This window comes from Doryrhamphus excisus, linkage group LG17 (genome assembly GCF_037039965.1).
Source record: "Doryrhamphus excisus strain RoL-2023G ecotype Guam linkage group LG17, RoL_Dexc_Guam_v1.1, whole genome shotgun sequence".
NCBI classification, from domain to species: Eukaryota; Metazoa; Chordata; class Actinopteri; order Syngnathiformes; family Syngnathidae; genus Doryrhamphus; species Doryrhamphus excisus.
In genome coordinates this window covers 12,701,758-12,723,883 of record NC_136373.1, presented here as the reverse complement: position 1 = coordinate 12,723,883, position 22,126 = coordinate 12,701,758, and the positions used below count along the sequence as shown (strand labels likewise).

The following is a 22,126-nucleotide window of genomic DNA, read 5'->3' as shown; positions in this document are numbered from 1 at the left end:
AGAGGCAATAACTAATAAAAATAAATAAATGAATGAAGCTCCACTTAAGCATTACTTCTGTTTCAGAGAAAGACATTTTGCCAAATGCTCTGCAAACATCCGCAATGAGCGTCAACACATCAAGCTTAAACACATCAAACCTTTACAGCAGGGGTCTCAAACTCAATTTACCTGGGGGCCACTGGAGATAGGGTCTGGGCAAGGCTGGGCCGCATCAGGTTTTCCAAAAAAAAAAATTATTAAAAACCGAAAAATTATACAAACTTTTTCAGTGCTTTGGTTCCGATTTTCTACAATAAAAGCTCTGATAAAACATTCCACTGTTCTCAAATATCTTACTTTTTATTTTTCTGCACAAAATAAGATGAAAAATAAATAAACAAATCAAGAATAAAGAAAATCAATCAATCAGTAATAAATAAATAGAATAATAATAATAAAACAGCAAATAATAAAAACTTAAGAAACCACATATAGTTGGTGGGTAGACAAATTATTTTTTCTGATTAAAACTAACAAAGCATTATTAGAGCCCTGTAGACATGACAAAACACGACTATAGTCACATTTATACTTTTTTATTTACAACATATTGTGCAACTGCAGGGTCTTGAGACACATGCTAACTCGCAAACGAGAGAGCTAGCGACCTAAACGGTAGCCTCCAAGTTATTTCCTTTAAACTTAAATAGCCAAAAACGTACCACTTCCACACGGATAGGGAGGATAACTATTAACAGTTATTTAACCTTTAACATGAACATTAATCAAACGTAATCATTTTTTCTGGGTACATGATACCATACAGCATCCATATCAAACTTGCGCAGGCCGCACTAACATTAAACTTTCATATCAAGGCGGGGGCCTCAAATCAGTGTCCTGCGGGCCACATTTGGCCCGTGGGCCAGCACTGTATCTACATTTATACAAATAGACTATGTATCAAACATGCATATGAAATAGAAATAACAATATGAACGTCAACACATGTATAAACCTTATCAACCATTATTTCAAAATCTCCCTGCTTTGGCCTGGATCTCCTCCTGTTGTTGATGTTCTCTTCCCTTTGGAAGAAATGGCATTTTGTTGCATTTGACTTTTCCACCCCAGGATTGCAGCTGTTGAATGGTCCTGGAGTTCTGTGGGGTGTAGCAGTGGGACTTGACTTGGCTCAGCATCTCCTGCAGGAATGACACATAAGCATGATTGATGGGCTACTATGAACACAATGTCAATGCAATAATCATGGCAATAGTAGTAATAGTGTGCTGAAAATAAATATAGAGTAATAGTGTTGTCCTGTCCGTGTACGGCCATGTTGTTTACATGATTTTGTGGTGACGTCAAAATCCTTGTCAAGTCAGGTCTTGGCCACACTTGGTTTCTTGGGCTACCCCTTAGAATTTACCCACACTTGATTCTCAGGAAAATGCAAGGAATAAGGGGTAGAATTGGGCTTCATCCCCTGTCTCTCAACTGATCTGGGATACTCCAAAGAGCTGGAAGTACTCAGAGCTGATGACCCCACAACCGACCCCGGATAAGTGGAAGAAGATGGAAATACGAGGGAGCTAGTTCCAGCTGGCGCCCACTTCCTCTGTTCTTCTCTCAGTAGAGACAGATAATCAGATGATTTCGAGTTACAGCAGAAAGAAAGGCTTAGGAATTGCAGAAGAATGTGGGATTCCTCGGATATACCCATGTGGGGAAGGCTGAGGGTTGTGTGGTGCGGTGGTAATTGCAGTCGCCTACACTGTTTATCGCACTGCCACTGATCCAGAGATAATGCTATTCTCAATCAAGTGCGATCACGGTGCATGCTTTGAGTGGTGAACTGGCAGCAAATAGCCCACTGTTGTTTCTCTCAAATGCAATATTTACAGCCAGCCATGTTAAGCTAGAATTTGAAATACTTTGTAATGTGGAAAAAATTAAACGCTGTTATATACATTAGTACTTTTCTAGTGTAGTATAATCAAATGTGCTAAAACAATAGTTCAAAGTTACAATCCTGTGCTTGTTTTCATAGAGTCAGACAGCCATTTTGCCCCTGACCCTGAAGCCCTGAGAGATACTCTTCGGGAACCTCTGCCGCCTAAACAGTCCATCATGCCTCCAAAGTGGCTGATAAGCTCCACGCCTGAACCCGGCAGCGAGGGACCGTCTCGCCCCCCATCCAACCATCCACCGGCCCAGTACCAGACCTCCTCTTCCTCCTCGGGTGCCGCGTCTAAGCCTACAAGGAACGTCTCCTCTGCAGGTGCGAGTACCCAGCAGCCCTCATCGGCAGCATCGTCGTCATCCACCACTCAGGCCGCCAAGCAGCCTCCTTTACCTCCGCCCAAGCCGGTGAACAGGGGCAACCCTGGCGTGCTGGGTAAGTAATACACTGAAGCCTCAAATGTATGTTTTTCTAATTAATACGTTGGGTAATTTATCAATCGGCTAATGTTAGAATGCAGGACTGCTATCTATATGTGGCATTGGGTGGTTGTAGGGTGAACAGGTAACACCAAATCGAAACCCCCCAAAAGTATCAACAGATGTATCAGTGGTGGTCCAAATGTATTGATGGCAGGCTGCCCCAAATAAATGAATGTATGGGGAAAACGCTTCAAACAGTTTAAGCATCATTTATTCAGCAGATTATTACAAAGGTCTGACTATTGTCGCAACATTTTTTTTCCCTCATCATTTGACACTTTTAATACAACAGGGACTCTTGTGACTGCGAGTCTGCGCTCACACGGCTGCAGTTCAGTGGCTGTTGTTTTTCCCGTGTCGCATGGGATTGCTGCCTAATTCCCATTGGAGTGAGACTGTACTGTGGTTCATTGTTGTGAAACTTATCACTGATGATTCAACTTTGAACATTGTGTTGTGTGTGAGAGTGCTTATGTACTTGTGTATTTGTGAGTGACACGTGGACAAGTAGAAAACCATCTTTCTCATTTTTTAACCCAATTTAACCTGTTGGGAGGAAAAAAAAGTCAACTGGTTTATAGAACATGTACTTGTCGCTCTGTCAGCAGTGTTAAAGGAAATTTGTTTATGTTGTAAATGAAGTTGACAGTGTGTAAACACACCTGAACACTGCATAAAGCCTGCAGCAATGTACACCATAGCCTTTTAAACACTCCAGCTGAAGGCCTCCATCTCCCCCTGTTAGTCTCCGCCCTGCAGGGGGGAGAGAATGCACAGCTTCCGCTCTACTGGTCCTGCTGGAAGCGAGAGTGCGAGTATGATGTCTATCTATCCCTGCCTGTCTACCTGTGCCGGCGGGCTGGAGGCCTGCGCTCAGGTAAAATGAGACACTCTGGTATCCGAACAAACCAGGATGCCCCATGTCTGAAGCACCCCCCCTCCCCACCATCGGAGTCTGCATTCTTCACCATGTGGCGTCCTTTCTGGCTGTCCACGTATTTCCTCCCCAATGTCTTTTTTATTCCTGATGGATCTTGATTGTGTCACCGACTTATACAAGTTGCATGCCCATCTTCAGCGAATAATGAGTGTGCTGCGTGCTTCATGTATATAAGCAGTTGAGCATACTTCAGCTTGATACTCTCATTTGGCATGTCAATGAGAGGGAGCTTTTAGCAGGTCGATAGCCTGCAATTTATCAGTGGAATTTTAAGGAAGTGATTCCCTCAAGGCTACTCGGATGGGATGGACATGAATGAATGGACAATAATGGTTGTCACATAATGGTTGACTTATCTGCATGCTTATGGATTGGCAGCACTCATCACGGCTATGACTTTAACATACTGTAGCTATGACTTTAAAGCTTTCAGGCATAACACAGCAAAGTGTGCATGTCCCTTTTATAAGGCTGAAATTGAGCTTTTTGTCCACAAGGTTTTGATACACAGGATTTTAGTCTGGCTGTGTTGAGCATGCACACTAGATCAATGTGTGCATCCATGTTGATAGTCATGTGATGTAATTTTCTCTGTATGCCTTCCTGCTCAGACAAGACATGTAATTCCAGTTAATTTGTATTCTGTCAAACTGGATGTTTGTCTGTTCAGCAGAAGAAGCATGTGCTTTCATTCCACATTAGCAAGCCAGATAGAAAGCAAAGTATAATATGTGGCACTCACTTAATGATGTTATATGTTTTAAAGTTGACTTTGTCATTGACTTAGTCTCTTGTCTGCAGCAGATGTCACACAAGGCCCGGGGGGTCTTGTCCCAGCCAAGCCCTCCCCACCGATGCCCCCAAAGAGAACCACACCCGTCACCAAACGAAACTCGGAGGATCCGTCTACTTCAGGACATCCCATCCCCCCCTCGCCGCTTTCTGTCGAGGAGCACGGCTCCGTGAGCTTTCAGCTGCCACCCCCTCCTGCCTCCCCTCCGCTGCCAGCGCACATACCTCCCTCTCCGCCGCGCCAACACATGCACACTCACCACCTTCACCATCAGCACTCTTACCCGCACCCGCTGCCCCAGCCCATACCCATCTTGTTTGATCCACCGAGCCCTACCGTCGAGTCTCCCCAGCGTCAAGCTCCCATTCCACTGCATATCATGATCCAGAGAGCTCTGTCCAGTCCTGGCCCAATTCAACCCAACCCGGACGGGTCACAGCGTGCGCACAGCTTGCTCTTTGAAACGCCTCCTGATTACCAAGCAGAACGAGGGCGCCCGCTTCCTGTCAGCATCCAACCACTGAAACTGTGAGTTCCACTTCATGAATGAAGCCCACTGCTCAATCTTTCTAACACTACAAATGAAAGTTTTCATTCACACTTTCCATTCCCACTAGGTCTGAGGACGACTACTCCGAAGAGGATGAGGAAGAGGAGGACGATGATGATGATGAGGAAGAGGAGTACGACGGGGAGATCCCCCAGCCAGAGCTTGAGCCACGGAGTCGCCGAGGCTTGGTCGGCGATGTCGGAATATGTGTCATTCCCAGTGGAGATGATGACAACGAGGAAGATGAGGAGCAAGATGACGAGGATGATGACGAGCACGGCCTGCACCGAGAGGACAGCGACTCGGACGGTCCTGTGCGTTATAGAGATGATGAATCCGATGAGGATGAGGAGGAAGAACCCCCACTGAGTAAGCATCACAATATCCTGATTAAAACACGCTTGCTTTCTTTTGTATGTACAGTGTGTCTGTTACCAGCAGAACAACCAAAAAAAAACACAGTCGTCTCTCGCTACATCGCGATTCGGACATCGTTTACTCTCTGTACCGCGATTTTTCCAAAATTCATAATTGAATAAATAATTACTAACTATGGGATGAGTTATGTTGTATTCAGGTCACTGGGTGTCAGTCACAACAAAACATTGGGGAAGAAGGACGAAGTAAGAAGCCAAAAACTCACCACTTCCACACGAAATGGGAGGATTTTTTTTAATTCAATAGGTCAAGTCGGACATGCAGTGTTAAAGTAATGCAATGTAATGGATGTCATGGTTCATTCATGTTTTGTTGTCACTGACACCCAGTGACGGTTTCAAACCCTTTCTTAAATTTAGAATAAAGAAACTGGTGGCTAAATAGTTAGCTTGGTCGCTTAGTTACATTCTTGTAAGGTCCCGGCAGAGATCCTGTAGCCTGCATGTAAGAGTTGCGCAATGTGGTGTAAACAAAGCCAGCAATAAAAATGTACGTGTATTTATGCCAGATGCATGTCAGGCTAGTTGTACTTTATATCAATCAAGTGACAAACGTGAGGATAGGATCTCTTTGTTTTTTTTATGCAATGTAATCAACCCATTTATGTTTGATATGCTACAACCAGGGACTTTCCCAATGCTAATGTGTGAATTATTATGTCTTCTTATCACTTATCATGTCTACTATATTAGGTAATATGAGTGTAAAGGTGTCTACCGGGCTCTGATAATGTTAAACGTTTTTATACAGGTTTTCTATGCTCTAAGTCAGGGGTCTCAAACTCGCGGCCCGCGGGCCAAATGCGGCCCATGAGACGCTAGTTTGAGGCTCCCACCTTTAATACCAAAGTTTAATGTTGAAATGACAGCTTGAAGCTGTGTGCACACCGAACACAATTAACATGATTTTGCCCGGGCCATACTGTTACCCTACCTTGTTACCCCGCCCTGTTTTGCTTTGGATTAGCAATGAAGCTAAAGGCTTATGACGCTGTGTACAAATAAATGCAGGAAATGATTTTGAACGGAAAATACACGTCAAGATAAGGCATCTCATCAAACACTGAGTGCGATGCTAACTTGCTAATTGGGTAAAATTATTTAGTTTCATTAATGTTCATGTTAAAGGTTAAATAACTGTTAATACTGTACATTTGAATCTGAAAAAAATAATTTCTCTACCAACTGTATGTGGTTTCTTACGTTTTTTGTATTTTGTGTTTTATTATTATTTTACTTATTTATTACTGATTGATTGATTGATTGTCTTTATTCTTAATTTGTTTATGTTTTTATCTTATTTTGTGTATAGAAAATTAAAAATATATAATATTATAAATAAGATATTTGAGAACAGTGGAATGTTTTATCAGATATGTTGGTGTGGAAAACCGGAACCAAAGTACTGAAAAATGTAGGGTATAGTCGAAGCAAAAGCATTGAAGATTTTTTTTTAATTGATTTTTTTTTCTCCAGTTTTTAATAAATGCGTTTTGGGTTTTTTTTGAAAAGCTGATGGGGCCCGGTTTCACCCAGAACCTAGCTCCGGTGGCCCCCAGGTAAATTGAGTTTGAGACCCCTGCTCTTAAGTATTCCATGTATTAATATCAAACCCTACTTTGTAGAAATTCACTTATCACAGTTGGGTCTGGGACCAATTCATTGCAATAAATGAGGGACAACCAACAACAACAACAAGAAAGCTATTTTCCCCTATAAGCGCTAATGTAAATCCAGTTAGTCTTCAGAATATGTTTTGAAATGTCCCTGTAGATAAACTATGCCATAATTATTGTCTTCTCGTGTCCATTAATCAGGTGCCCTGGCCAGCAGAGTGAAGAGGAAAGACACTCTGGCTTTGAAGCTGAACAGCCGTCCCTCTGCACCTGACAGGGACAGATTTTCGCAGGAGCGAAGTGCCAGAGATGACACTCCTCTGCCACCGGGACAGACCGGCCTCACCTGGCAGAGCAGGGAGCAGTGGGAGGCCATCCGCACGCAGATTGGCACGGCGCTCACAAGGTAAAGAAAGACACAACGCTTTGGTTTATTTAGAAATGATAAGAGTACTTGTCAACTGCTCTACTTGCCTTTTTGGTTTGGATTACAAAGCAATGAAACTGTCTTAAAAATAGAATCTACTCTCTTTTGTTCCCATCAGACGTCTCAGCCAGCGACCCACCGCTGAGGAGCTGGAGCAAAGAAACATCCTTCAACGTTAGTATCAACTTTTCCTGCTTTAACTTTTGTGTCAGTGACTTAAACCGTGCTAGAACCGAGGGACATGATTTATGTTGTTTATTCTGTCTTCTCCTCTTCTATGACCTGACATATAGAGAACCATATCAGAGGGAGAGAAGGAAGGCTTGAAACCTGGGTTGCAGAATAGATCTAATTTTAGAAGCCACTTCTCTTCTTCTTTGTGTGCACATCAAGCCGGACTTGAATACGGTGTCTAAATACAGCCCTTTTTCTTCTTTTTATCCTGTCTTTTACAGCTAAAAATCAGGCTGACAGACAAGCGGAAGTTCGGGAGATTAAGCGACGACTGACCAGAAAGGTGAGAATTCTACATTTGACATCATGTCTCACATTGTGTATAAGCTGATGGTGATGTCCCGATCCGATCTCCAGGATTGGGATCGACTCTTTATTTGTGGTATTTTGAAGATAATTTTGCGGTAATGCGCCTCAAAGCTGGTTGCCACTCGACTCCTGCCGCCCCGCAACGCAGAGTTGTCCGTGTTATACCATGGTTAAATTAGTTGGACGTTTGATATTCGGCTCCATAGCAACAGCGGTAGTTGCCCCTCACTGGGCCTGGACTTCTGTGTCATAGTGCACGGGAAGTGCCTCTCTTAACTGCTAGAGACCGTCAATAAATGACTATTGTGTTGAAGAGAGTCAAATAACCATGTCAAATGATGAACTTTTGGGCGGCACGCAGACCTCACAGCTAGGAGACCAGGGTTCAATTCCACCCTTGGCCATCTCGCTGTGTGGAGTTTGCATGTTCTCCCCGTGCATGCGTGGGTTTTCTCCGGGTACTCCGGTTTCCTCCCACATTCCAAAAACATGCTAGTTTAATTGGCGATTCCAAATTGTCCATAGGTATGAATGTGAATGGTTGTTTGTCTGCCCCGTGATTGGCTGGCCACCAGTCCAGGGTGTACCCCGCCTCTTGAACTTTTGGCTGCACGAGTGGTCGAGTGGTTAGTGCGCAGACCTCACAGCTAGGAGACCAGGGTTCAATTCCACCCTCGGCCATCTCTCTGTGTGGAGTTTGCATGTTCTCCCCGTGCATTCTCCGGGTACTCCGGTTTCCTCCCACATTCCAAAAACATGCTAGGTTAATTGGCGAGTCCAAATTGTCCATAGGTATGAATGTGAGTGTGAATGGTTGTTTGTCTATATGTGCCCTGTGATTGGCTGGTGACCAGTCCAGGGTGTACCTCGCCTCTCGTCCAAAGACAGCTGGGATAGGCTCCAGCACCCCCGCGACCCTTGTGAGGAAAAGTGGGAGAAAATAAATGAATGAATGGTTGAACTTTTGGCTGCACGAGTGGTCGAGTGGTTAGTGTGCAGACCTCACAGCTAGGAGACTAGGGTTCAATCCCACCCTGTGGAGTTTGCATGTTCTCCCTGTGCATGTGGGTTTTATGAATGTATAAATGTGAGTGTGAATGGTTGTTTGATTGGCTGGTGACCAGTTTAGGCTGGGATAGGCTCCAGCACCCCCGCGACCCTCGTGAGGTAGAGAATGAATGAATGGTTGAACTTTTATTGTATCGTCTATTGGATTAGGGGCCTGACTCTCAGAGGTTTGATACCAAAGCCAAACTATATTGTTGGTCGTGTTGTGTAATAAAAAAGTACATTCAGCAACTTTGGTTGCATTATTTTCAATGAGTTATTTTCATAATCATATTCACTTCCATAAATTCATTAAGATGGACAAGACCATAAAAAAAGTGGATCGGGACATCCCTACTAGCTGATATTGACATACTGTAACTAACTAAATTTCATTTCTTGTAGCTGAGTCAAAGACCCACAGTTGCAGAACTGCAGGCAAGAAAAATTTTGCGATTCCACGAATATGTGGAAGTCACAGATGCCCAAGACTATGATCGCAGGGCAGACAAACCGTGGACCAAGCTGACTCCTGCTGATAAGGTAGTCAGTCAGTCAAAAGAATGCATGACAAAGCGTCATTACTTTGCTCTCCTACATTACATGTGATGTTGTCTTCTAGGCAGCCATCCGGAAAGAGCTTAACGATTATAAAAGTACTGAAATGGAGGTTCACGAAGAGAGCAGAATCTACACAAGGTATATTTTCATCTTAATAAAAGGAGTTGGAATACAAGTATTGTTTACGTGAATTTGATTTCCTTCCAGGTTTCACCGGCCTTAGCCTCTCCGCCTTCTTCACCTGGTGAATGAAGCACTTAAGGTCTTCGTGGCAAGATTGCCCTTTCTCATTTCCTGAATGTACTCTACATTTGATCAGGGACAGCCTGGAACTGACATGAATGCTTCTCGCGTCCCTTCCATTTACCCTCACACGGCATTGCTTTCAGCCAACGGAAGCGGTGGTGGTTTGGAGATGATGCAGATGCAGTATTTTTTTTTTTCCCGGACAACAGGGGGTAACCATGTGCCAACCAAAATGGTGACATTTGCAAAGGACCTAACAGTACAGGGCTGCTTCTCGCTCTGCTGTAATGTGGCGGCCCTCAGGGACCTGGAATCTAGTCAATACCTTTAAATGCGGCCTCATTCTGTGTTGCCTTTTTTTCTTCTCTACTGTATATGGAAACGCTAACTCATTTGTCTTGTTAATGTGAGAACATAAAATAATAATAGTAAAGAAAAAATGTTCATTTCTAGTACTCCACACAATAATATTGGAGACGACGCATGGCATTAGCCAGTGTGGACTGGAGGTTAAAGACTGGGATATTCTGTTTTAGGGTTGAACATCTCTGGGATATTGTGTGTTTTTATATTAACTGTACAGATTGCTATTATAATAATACGTTAGAATGAAACTTGCAAAGATCTAATTACAAAGTATTGTGTCATGCACAAGATATTTTATATTCAAGTTTTGATCACATCGTTAGTGACAGCTTTTTTTGTTTTTGATTTTTTTTTTTGTTTTTGTTTGGGGCTTGCCTGTATTTATCGTTGTGATGTGCGCTGGCCATTTAAGCGTGAGTGTAGAAATAGAAAAGAAAGTGCAGGCCAGGATGCTCTTGGTGAGTTTGTGTGCCAATGTACCCAATGCCTAGTAAATATAGGATATTGGTATTCATATCATCTATTTCTGAAATCTGCATGAGCCAATAAGGATCCCCCGTTCCCTGGATATGGATATCCTCTCTTCATTTCTACTTTTCTATGAGTTTTTTCTACTTCCTTTTAATCACACAGGCAAGGCATTTCTGTAGCCATTTTCTGATAAGGTCATGTTGGTGTTGTCTACTAAGAATCCAATGTAAATTGCTGTTGTTAGTAGATCAGGGATTTATCACAAAAGAAATCATAAAATGTGTGAACGGTCAACAGGGGATCATTTTGGCTGGAATTTTCTTTTTTTTTTTTGTTTTTTTATTTTGTAGTGTTGTCTGGCCAGTAGCTTACAGGGTTCTCTATGCTGTGTACAGGTGGATATAGGTTTAACTGATGCTTGTGTATATCTTGTCTTCCTTTCGTTTGAAAAGAAATTTTAAATAAAGTGTTATAGGTTGCTATTTTTTTAAGCACAAATATCTTAGTTTATGATTAAAATGCTACAAGAATGGGAATATCAATGTGTACCCTTTCTGTAAAACTAAGTTCATTTTTAATTGAATGTGAAGATGTTTGGACTGATAGTTCTTTTCCTTTTAACTGTACATAGTAACATCTGGATCTAATTAAAAATCTTACAGCTTGAACCTTCTTTGCAGTGATTCAACACTTGCTGTGCAATTAAAGGGTTCTATTTTTGTTGGCGTTCAAAGGGCAGCTTAATTTTTTAGATTGAAAACCGGAGCTCCAGTGACACCTGCTGGCAAGATCATAGACTCTCGCGTTAACTCCGCCGAATTGTGTATTCCAGCAGAGATAAAAAAAACAAAAAACACTTGCACACACTGTATATTAAAACGTACCAATTCAGAGCAAGTTTGCTTTTATTTTGAAGGCCTAATTTTACTGTTTGCATGATGCCGAGTGGACCGGAAGCTTTGCTGCTTCTGCCGGAGAGATGTTTTTAAAATTAAAATCCTGAAAGCGTTTGAAGCAGGGGTTAAAAACAAATGCCTATAGATTCCCATTGAAAATGAGATCGGTTCTCACGCATGACAATGTTATTTTTCGTTTACGCGGTACGCTCATGCTACAAAAGCTCTGTGCGCTGTCTCTTTAAGACCCAACTCACTAACTCATTGGAGTTATCGCGAGAATAGTCAACTGGTTCTCCAGACCAGGGACATACATGTGCATGCCGGTTTCCAGCCAGCCACAAACTTGTATTTGTCACAGGTTGGTCAACTAGCAAAAACTTTGGACTTTCTCCCAGAAAGATTACAAATTAGTAAACCTAGTAAATCAAACTCTGTTTGTTGTTTAAGTTGTGTATTGCCTATTCCGGAATGGCATGCTAGCGCAGCTAACTAATGCTAGCTGTGACTTGGACGTACACTTACGCGTTCCTCGCTGCTAGCAAAGTAGATTTGGTGGTAAATACGTATATATTCTTAATAAGTATAGAGTTGTAGTCTGTTTTGGTAAGTTATTCTCAACGCGAACATCGAGCTACTCGCTTAGAAGCACGTCCATGCTGCCAACGCAAGCTAACACTGGTAACTTTTCTACCCCACAAATGTAGCAGTAAGTGAAGACATTCCCTCATAGTAAGACACCTCTTTAAAAGAAGACAGTATCGGGTTCTCACTTTATGTGTATTTTTATTTAAGAGGGCTTAGTTTAAATGAGCAGCAAGCGAAGGGTGTGAGTCGGGATGCTGGAATGGTGCCAGCTTCCTGACAACTGTAATACAGTGCCTTATTGTACCACACATACACACACTTCCACTCCAAAGTATTATTTAAAAGTTATTCTCTTTAAAGCATGCATCTCTAAAAGTTTGGAACTCCCACCACTTTTAAATACGCCTTCTCTCATGTTTTCCACAGTTTTTAAGAGTTGCTGCCATGCCTGCTGGAAAGTCGACCACCAAGAGGAAGTCTGAGGTTGTTTTAGAAGAGGTGAAAACCGAACCCAAGAGAGTAAAAGGTGGGGAGGGTAAAAATCAATTCACTGCAGCAGAACCACTTTATACATATTAACAAGTGACTGTGCTGGCTTATGAGTTGATGTACGTTGTGTGTGTTTTTTTTATTAGTTTATCACAGGAGTCATGGCACAGACCCTGGTCATGTTCTTGTTCTGGGCCAGGGTGATGTTGGACAGTTGGGTTTGGGAGAGGACATCATTGAGAGGAAGAAGCCAGCTCTATTGTCCCTGCCTGAGAAGATAATACAGGTGATAGCTGGAGGAATGCACACTGTGTGCCTCAGCGAAACGGGTGTGGTAAGTAGACATCTGACACACCTTCAAAAAAAAAAGTGACATTTTTAATTGAGCTCCTTATGAACCGTTTTCTTAAGGTTTACACGTTTGGCTGTAATGATGAAGGGGCTCTTGGTCGGGACACTAAAGAGGAAGGGTCTGAGATGATTCCAGGGAAGGTGGTGCTGGAAGAGAAGGTGGTTCAGGTGTCTGCAGGAGACAGTCACACAGCCGCACTAACAGAGGAGGGAACAGTGTATGTGTGGGGCTCCTTCAGGGTGAGTACTCTACTCCTTACTCCTCACAAACACAGTAGAGCCTCTCGTTTCATGGGGGTTACATTCCATAACCAGCGGAAAACCATGGGTAACTGATATGAATGTCTTTCAATATCAATACTTGCAGATCAACATTTGCAATAAAAGCAGCAGTTGTAATTACTAGATGAGATTCAGCTCCCCTTCTCTCTTCAATTGCCATTTTCACTCTCACCACAATCCAGGTTTAAAGCCTACATATGCCTCACACACTTGGTAAACACATTTAAAGTATAAAATCTAGTTAGTCCCCACCAATGAATGATAAGGGAATGGAGGTGTTTATTGGTTCATAAGGGCATTTCAATTAAGTATATATCATTTTGAATTTTTTTTCTCCCTTGTATCTGAAAATAAATATGTGAATAAGAACGGGTTAACTTAAGACTGTTATTATTTTGTCTTAAATCTGTCTAGCCTTTTTTTTTTTCAATGTAACCTCTTGCATTGTCTGAGCATATGTTTATTTTCTCCCAATTATAACTTGTATTGATGTCTCTGGTGCTCACCGAGCTAAATTAACACATCTCATTTTTCTCGTATTTGATACTAGAAGACAAACCATCAAGTTAATGTAGTTTAAACCATGTTTTTTTTATATATCTGGGCTGTTTTAATCTTTCAGGATTTCATATTTGTCTTGTTATTTTATTTAGTAATTAGATTTTCATCAATGCTCAGTGGCACACTGGTAATTACATCTGTATTAACTCTGCTTTCCTTCAGCAATCCCTTTTTATTAAGACAAGAGCAGATTTCCCCACAGAAACCTCACTCACTGTTGTTTGAAAAGCGCGCAACATAATATGTGATTATGTTATCAACCGATCCATCATAAAATGATGGTTTGGGTAGATGCTAGCTGTATTGTGGGTTGTTGTATTTTTTGAAGTACTGTATGTTTTTAAGCACAAAGGTTGTCCTCATTTCTACTGATCTTTTCCCCACCAGGATAATAATGGTGTTATCGGGCTCTTGGATCCATTACAAACATCTGCTCTCCCGCTTAAAGTACCCATGACAGAAACCGTTGTGAAAGTAGCATCAGGTGGGGCTTGATTACATGTCCACAACACGTTTTTATTATGAGGGAAAAAGTCGAATTTTAAAGGTCGGTCATGTGTTGACAGGTAACGACCACCTGGTAATGGTGACCATGGAGGGAAGGCTCTACACGTCAGGCGCTGCCGAACAAGGACAGCTAGGCAGGGTGCCTGAACAATTCTCAGTCAGGGGAGGCAGGAAAGGCCTTGGTGAGTATGGAGAACTCGCTAAGATGCTGTAAATGTGTCATTCATCGACTCCATGAGAGGTCAAGGGTACATGTGTTCACATTTTGTCATTATGGAGCCTTGGGTTCGGGACAGAGACCTCTGTTACTCTGTAACCAAACACAAATAGTTTGCTGTTGGAGCTGCCATCCAGACATGCAGGACACCTCCACAAGCCCACGGAGTGTGCATAACTACAGCGGCGAAAGGTGAAATGTGCAGCCGAGGCTTTGACTAGCGATGGTGCTAGGACGTTCTTCCTTCGCTTCGTAACACTTCACCTTCCCTGTGGAATACGTTAATCTGGAGTGTCCAAAATGTGGCCCAGGGGCCATTTGTAGACCTCTGCTTGTTTCTCAATTGCCGGGTGGCAAAAAAATAAAAAAGGCATTTTGAAATGTATATATATGTCATAACTATTTACTTTATTCAAAATGTTATTTTATTGGCTAAATAGTTTTGTGGTTCTTATTTTGTACACTTACTGTGACAAAAAAAAACAGTGACGTAAATAGGTAACCGTGATAATGCCTTACTGTAACACCTCTAGTCTCTGTACTAGCTTAATTTCTGTTCCTGTCATTTCAGGTCGTTTATTGATTCCTCAGATTGTGAAAGTCAAAGGCAGAGTTCACTTCATCGACGCCTTCTGTGCCGCTTATGCCACCTTTGCCGTGTCAAAAGATGAACAGGTGTATGGATTCGGCCTCTCCAACTACCACCAGTTGGGTAAGTGTCCTGCCGTTTTAATAATCGGTAGACCCATTTTTACATTCAGGTGTAAAAAGCCGCAGACCCCTGAAATAAAATTTAATAAAACATACAAAACAACCTACTCATACATTGCAGAAGGTCAAAGACAGGTAGCGATACAGTAGGTCACTGGTGACGGAGAAGATATTCCAAAAACTGAAGAGTTCTCATACGTCAGTAGCACTCTAAGGCATGACGGCAGAGCAGGCAGCAATATCAGGAATCCCCTCAACAAGGCCAAGAATACATACATTCAGAATGCTAGACTATTTGTGGAAGTCAAACCCAGTGTAGCACCGAGCTAAGGGGTGACTGAAACAGACCTTGAACCGGCCACCGTCCAGACTAGGAACCTCACAAGACTTCTGAAAATATTGTGGACTGAAATAATCTCCGTATCGTATCGCCCCGGCGCAACTAACAGTATGCACACCATTATTATTGCATACTTACGAAGAGAACCAGGCCCCATTTCCCACGTAGCCTTTCACTCGACACCTGCTGTAGAACGGGAGCTCAAGATCCTCCGTCATACCTGGAGAACCATTAAAAATCTGGGCCAAAACAGACAGGACTGGAAGAAAAGACATTGTATCCACAAATTTTCCAAGATTTTAGCTCTTACAAGCTGCTTTTTTGAGCCACGGCACGTTTTTTTACAGTGAAAAAATGTTGTGGCACACCACTAACCAAAAATGTTACAAAATGTCACCATGACCTCACACATGCATCAAAAAGTCTATCGAAGGAACACGCTAGGTGTTACCACACGGACCAATATTACATTGCTCTGCCAGTCTTTACACCACAGACACTCCACAGTAGCCACGTTTTTACATGAGTTTTTCTCTTTCCGAATGACCCTTTCGGCAAACAATGGTATCCATGGAAAGGAATATTCCAATCTCTTGTCTACATGCGCTATGAAAATCAACCAGAATAGTCAATGGGGCATGCGCAGTAAAACGTAAACACCAACATCACGTGATACCGACTTCCCCGAGTTTTTCTTTCACTTGTTGGAATAACTCCGTATTGTCAGTTTTTCGTCTGTCCAGTCTTGAAATTTAATTTGAATCAAAAACGAACTTTGCTTAGCAGTCCAGTGCCGATTGCTCGCCTCCATTTTTAAAACTGAAGAATGTCTGGAGCTGCGTGTTACGTCATATCTCAGCATGCGCTGAAAGAACGCACCCGGGATAAATTTAAACAGGAAAAGATCACATTCAATCTTGCTAATATTTTATAATTAAACTCGGGACATGTTTTATATAGATATGTATTTTCTTTTTTTAATAAAACTGGACTTGTGAATGGCGTATAGAAGTGTTTAGATTCTGTTTCACAGATGCGCTAATGCACACGAAAGCTGCTTGCCAACCACCAATAAACAACAGAAGAAGAAAAACACGCACCCTGACAAATTTCCGTTTGAGCGGGTACAAGATACCTGAATTGGATTGGGGAAATGAATATTCCACCCCTGTTCAATTCTTTCCGTTTGAGCAAATACACCAAATGCAATTGGAATATTTGGGTCCATATATTCATGGCTATTGACATAATATTTGCAAATGATGATTAATCAATGTTAACTATAAAAAGTGATATTGGATAATTCCTAACTGTTTCTCAAGGTACATTAGTGTGCCGCGGCACAGTGGTTGAAAATCACCGGTATAGAGAACCTCCTTAAGATCCAACAGTGCAAAATGTAACTGCTTAAAATATTTCAACTGGTCTTAACATTTTTGATTTAGTAGTGTATATTTTGCAGCCACGTGCTGTTTATGCAGTGCTTGTCAAATAGTGGGGTGGGGCACGGGGGACCTGTTAGGGGAGATGAGAGAGAGGCTTTCATCTCAATGCAGACCTACCAACATAAAGTCATAGTACTCATGTACACTTGTATACTCTCCATTTTGCTGCATTGTTCCAGTTTCAGGTTCAGTCTGTACAGTAATAATAATACATTTTATTTGTATAGCACTTTTCAAAATTCTTAAAGACACTTTACAGAAGAATGGAGTTGAATAAAGCAAGTAAACAGAGTAGAAGGCACACCAAAATACAACATTCATTGGTTAATACACAGTTAAAACATGAGTAAAAGCGGGGCGGGGCACAGTAGTCAGATATAAAAAGTAAAAGTACTCTCTCTAGTACTCTCTCTTTCTCTAATATTTGAAATTGGGGGGCATCAAAAACATTTCTGTCCCTTAGGGGGGGCATGACTGAAAATAATGAATTGAGAAGCACTGTGTTAATGTAAAGTGCAATAAATTAGCCACGCCCATCTCCTCTCTCAACTTGCATTTTTATTTGTTTGTTCAGGCACCAGAAGTACAAAGATGTGTTTTGTCCCTGTGAAACTGACTTCCTTCAAGAATTCCACCACAGCCTGGGTTGACTTTTCCGGAGGACAACATCACACAGTTTGTCTGGATTCAGAAGGTAACCTTCTAGTATTGCGTTTGTCCGTAACGTCTTTGGGGCTGAATTGACAGAATTATGTAACAGGACGGGTGTACAGCCTGGGCAGAGCAGAGTACGGTCGCCTTGGTCTCGGCGAAGGGGCCGAAGAGAAAAGTGAGCCCACCCCTGTGGCTGGGATAGAATCGGCGAGAGGGGTGACCTGCGGGGCGTCCGTAAGCTATGCCGTCACCAAAGACGGTAAGAAACTATAATACACACGGAACATTCCAGCATTGGAAGTAGTCTCTAAGAAACACGTCATGTTAACCGCGCCTACTCCAGGCTTTGTGTACGCCTGGGGAATGGGCACCAACCTGCAACTCGGCACGGGAAAGGAAGATGACGAGTGGAGCCCAGTGAAGATGACCGGCAAGCAGCTGGAGAACTGCGCAGTACTGATGGCGTCCAGTGGAGGGCAGCACACAGCTCTTTTGGTTAAAGACAAAGAGGAAAGCTGATGTTCCTCTCAGGCATGTCATGATACTTCTGACTGTTTACTGTTCCTACAGTGAGAGTGATATGTCTTTAAGTGGCGTTCTACGCTCAGCTAAGTAAGTGCAGGGGAATCACGGCTAAGAAAGTACTGACGTTCAACCCCTGTCAGGTAAAATTCCCTTCTTGCTGATGTTTCAGTATATTGTGACTAATAGACTATTGACTATAATATAATAGACTACTTTTAAAACCTCATCCTTTGGATTATCATTAAGTCATTTGTATGACTGGAAGACGATGTGTGTGGTGTTTGACTGTTGCCATGGATATAAATTTTTATTAATTTTGATTGCATGGATGCTGATTCAGACAGGATATTTTCACCCATAGAGTTTAGGCGCTAAACTGGTGTTCAGAGGGCACTCATGTTTTCACTGTTTGGGTACCGACATCCTGTATTTTGCTACTGTTCATGTCTGAGAATAAATTTTAGATTTTACTTTGCTGTTTCATTTATATTATTATTTTTTTGATTATTTATTTATACAGTTATACAGTCATCAAAAAATTAAGACCAGCTGAAAAATGACAATGTGTTGGATCCAAGAAGGTGTAAGTTGAGCTTCAAAATGCCAAAACAAGAAATGTGAGTAAGACATTTACTGCCAATAACCATTAAACTGAAATAGGCCGTACATCAGCTGATCAAACAAAAAAAAACTCACAAAAAGCTTTTCCAGGAGGCTAGTGGGAATGTTGCTCCAAGTGTTGAAGATGGCTTCACGGAGGGCATCCACTGTCTGGAACTGTCCATTTTTGTAAACCATCTCAAATGTTCCCAACTGGATTTAGATCAGGGTTACACCAAGGATGGTCCAAAAGAGTGACGTTTTTCCTCTGGAAGAAGTTCTTTGTCATTATGGAGCCTTGGTCATTGTGAATAGCATTGTCTTGTTGGAAAAAGGTAGTTATTACCACACCATTTGACGCCCCTGCACAACCTGAAGTCCCAACGGGCAGCTTTGTGGCAGTTTTTTTGTTCTTATAACCCTTGTCTCACAGATACCATCTGATGGTTATTGAACTGCACCCCTGCACCAGCGGCAACCACTTGGGTCGAGCATTGGACCGTGTCTTGACGGACAGCCCATGGAATCTTCCGGAGCAGGGCCAGTGACATTTTTTTGTGGGTTCTAACCTCAGCAGTAACTGTAAGACTTTGTCTTTTAAAGGTTGCAGTCTTAAAGTATTGCTCAGCTGATGAATTGCACTTTAATAGTTGTCCTCAAATCTTTTTTTTTTTTTTTTTTTTTACTCGATCCCATTTGTTCTTTTTGCATTTTGAAGTTCTACTTAGTACTCCCTTTGATCAGTGCAACATGTTACATCTTTTGATCAGGAATGTATCAGCACTGGCTTAATTGATGCATTTGAGTTGCTAAGGTGAGTCCCATTCTCCTAATACTTCAGATGCCTTCCTGCCTTTTGCAGCCTTGAAAGACCCTGTCTCTTATTTGTTGAACTTCCCACTCAGGACGTGTTGTATTTCAAAGCTGAGGTGCCTCCCCATTATTTCTACATATGCCTTTCCACTTGACTTCACTCGCTATTTGGACTCGCTGCATCTGTCAGGAACACCACTCTTCTATCTCAGAGCCAAGTTGCCGGCAGATGGTCAGTTGACTCTTCATCACCCATGCACCGCAGACACATGCATGATGTCAACTCAAAAGTCAGAGATTGATGTACGGGCCAAATTGCTGTATTGCCAAGAGGCCCTAATGAACTACCGTCTGCTCAGAAATGGGTTTCTCACATTAATGTCAAGTAACACACACCTACAATTGCGGAATATGCTTGTGTAGTTTTTGTGGAATCTGGTAATGGTTTTATTTCATTTGAACATGCATCAGATTACAATTGAATGCATCCCATAATCAGTTCACAGTTCCACATGTCCAAAAGGAGTAGGAAGAAGCAAAGCTTATTAAATCTTACCCCTCCATCTGGTACTTTTTTTTTACTTTTTTTAAAATGTACCTCGTACCAAAGTACGAGGTGATATGACCATACAAGTATGATATGGATATTTTTAGGCATTTATCATAGACTGTATATGGTATTTATTCAAGTGCAGACACAGCAAAGCTTCATTTCCGGTTCAGTAACTGTTATATTTGTTCACTTCCTGCTTTCCTAATATAATTATTTTTTTTAAAGTAAAAAATATATTTTTTTAATTAAAAAAATTGTAAAAAATATATTTAAGAGAAAAATAAAAAAACATTTTTTTGTTTTTTTGTCACGTACCAAAGTACGAGGTGATATGAGCATCCAATGACATAATGGGTACCATAGTAAGTGTCAATATAGTGATATGTATAGCACATCATGACTGGTTCAAGACTCTTCATCCTTGTATTTAGCAAACATCAACTGCTTGTATTGTTTCTTGAATTGGCTCATCGTTGTGCATTGTTTGAGGGTCTTACTCAATCCATTCCATAGTTTGATTCCACATACTGAAATGCTATGGCTTTTTAACGTAGTCCTAGTATAGAAGTGTTTCAAATGTACTTCTTCCCTGAGATCATATTTCTCCTCTCTTGTAGAGAAGTATTGGATGACATTTTTAGCTAATTGGTGATTTTTAGTCTTATCTTGTAACAAGCTCATTAATACTTACAAGTTTTAATGTGTATTTTGGTGTGTGTGTGCTGCGTTTTATTTTCCTGTGCTGCACATTTCACAGCTAAGTGATTGTGTGGATAATTCTTGCAGTGTTGCAGTTTCCGCAGAGAGGGAGCAACACAAAAATTAACTTCTTGCTCATTATCCCTTTTCCTAATCAGCACACTAGAACAGAACATTGTTTATTTAGTTAGCCGGGCTAAATGCGTACTATTTCTTTGATGTTATCAGTTCTGTGGGTGTGTCCTGTTAAGCCATTGATTAACGCCACATACAGCATATGCAGCGGGAATAATTGCTTCGCTTGTTTTCTGACTATATGCATGCAAATTACATTCATGGCAATCAAGAGCGCTTAGGATGCAAATGATGGAACAACATTTGAGATGCACAAGGTTAATCAGTGATAACCTGAGGATCTCAACTAAGGATGAATTCTGAAGTTGAGGCTTGTAAAAAAAAAAAATTAAAATCTGAAGTGATGATTAAAAAAAGGGTTAAAATGCGCTTAAGGAGGTTTGTTTGATTTGTATTACTGATTCATGTTATAATTAGAAAAGTCAAGACTATTTACTATAGTGCAGTAACAGTAGTTTTAATTTGGTAACTTTTCAGAAAATAACTATCAATATGCGAAAACCAAAGCAATTTTTTCTTCATTGGAAATAAAGTAAATCCAATTCATTTGTTCCAGACATCTACAAATATTAAACTTTTTTTTTTTTTTTTTACAAATAACAGTTTTACATGCAGAAAATAATGGAAAAAATAATAAACGGATATAACTTATTGATGCAGCCTTGTCGAGATTGAGTTCAATAGTGTTTCTCATCTTAATCAAATTTCTTTGGCCCCATGGCAGGTTATTTATTTAGCTCACCCCAGTAGTATGCACACGGGGTGCTTTGTTTGGGCGCGTTCAACTCAAATTTTTCATATATCTTAGATGCTCTAAGATGCTATATTTTTATGGCGTGTTCTTGTCTGCAGATATCTGCAGCTGTGTGTTGCTAGACACCCTACTCAAGCTCGACAGTCGGTGTAGGAACATGGCATGCACCTTTTGGCGCTGTAGCAAGCGAATCGTGCAGACAGGAACGTTTCATATGAGATGACATTATTACTGGAACCTCACTGTGATGTAGAACATCCTTTTTTATGATACCATATTCAGTTTCATAAATAATTGGGAAACGCCCTGTGGGAGACATCGTTGTTTAAAACCATGCATGTCTAGCTTTTATTTAAAAATGTAAAAAAGCGCTATTAAAAAAAAAGCCATATCGGCTTATATGAATTATGTTTTGCTTTTAATTAGATTTGAAGACAACCTGAATATGCTCTTTCATGGGTCTTTCATACCTGGGAAAAATACCTTTTTTGTGACTATTCAAAAAGTGACATTTAGTTTGTTGATGGATGTGTAATTAGGACCGTCATCTTTTGACGACACGTTGAAAGATCAAAAACC

General features: G+C 41.3%; 2 protein-coding genes across 9 annotated transcripts in view; both read left to right on the top strand.

Annotated features, from left to right (window-relative positions):
* phactr4b (phosphatase and actin regulator 4b) overlaps positions 1–11,095 on the top strand; it is a 32,081-nt gene extending 20,986 nt beyond the window's left edge. For 5 of the 8 annotated variants that reach the window (XM_058084513.2, XM_058084511.2, XM_078797865.1 and 2 more), the window contains 10 exons: positions 2,036–2,383; positions 3,176–3,307; positions 4,175–4,691; positions 4,781–5,082; positions 6,968–7,172; positions 7,312–7,367; positions 7,649–7,710; positions 9,189–9,326; positions 9,406–9,482; positions 9,552–11,095. In XM_058084513.2, the coding sequence (XP_057940496.2) occupies positions 2,036–2,383; positions 3,176–3,307; positions 4,175–4,691; positions 4,781–5,082; positions 6,968–7,172; positions 7,312–7,367; positions 7,649–7,710; positions 9,189–9,326; positions 9,406–9,482; positions 9,552–9,567 (1,853 nt within the window). In that variant the 3' untranslated portion in view covers positions 9,568–11,095. Of the gene's footprint in view, positions 1–2,035; positions 2,384–3,175; positions 3,308–4,171; positions 4,692–4,780; positions 5,083–6,967; positions 7,173–7,311; positions 7,368–7,648; positions 7,711–9,188; positions 9,327–9,405; positions 9,483–9,551 lie in introns of all 8 variants that reach the window. The other 3 variants (XM_058084517.2, XM_058084515.2, XM_058084516.2) reach the window with 2 other exon arrangements.
* Positions 11,096–11,619: 524 nt separating this feature from the next.
* On the top strand, positions 11,620–18,179 carry rcc1 (regulator of chromosome condensation 1). Its single transcript, XM_058084519.2, has 10 exons — positions 11,620–11,684; positions 12,338–12,437; positions 12,547–12,734; positions 12,812–12,991; positions 13,982–14,078; positions 14,161–14,283; positions 14,890–15,030; positions 17,389–17,508; positions 17,575–17,727; positions 17,812–18,179. Exons 2-10 carry the CDS (start codon positions 12,356–12,358, stop codon positions 17,985–17,987), a joined length of 1,260 nt encoding a protein of 419 aa, XP_057940502.2. The 5' UTR covers positions 11,620–11,684; positions 12,338–12,355; the 3' UTR covers positions 17,988–18,179.
* The last annotated feature ends 3,947 nt before the right edge of the window (positions 18,180–22,126 follow it).

What these genes read in the sequence shown, in the direction of transcription:
- rcc1 (XM_058084519.2), top strand. Translation starts at nt 12,356, where the DNA reads ATGCCTGCTGGAAAGTCGACCACCAAGAGGAAGTCTGAGGTTGTTTTA. An exon ending in ATGTGTGGGGCTCCTTCAGG is followed by an intron (nt 12,992 to 13,981) that starts GTGAGTACTCTA and finishes TTTCCCCACCAG; the next exon opens with GATAATAATGGTGTTATCGG. An exon ending in AGTTTGTCTGGATTCAGAAG is followed by an intron (nt 17,509 to 17,574) that starts GTAACCTTCTAG and finishes ATTATGTAACAG; the next exon opens with GACGGGTGTACAGCCTGGGC.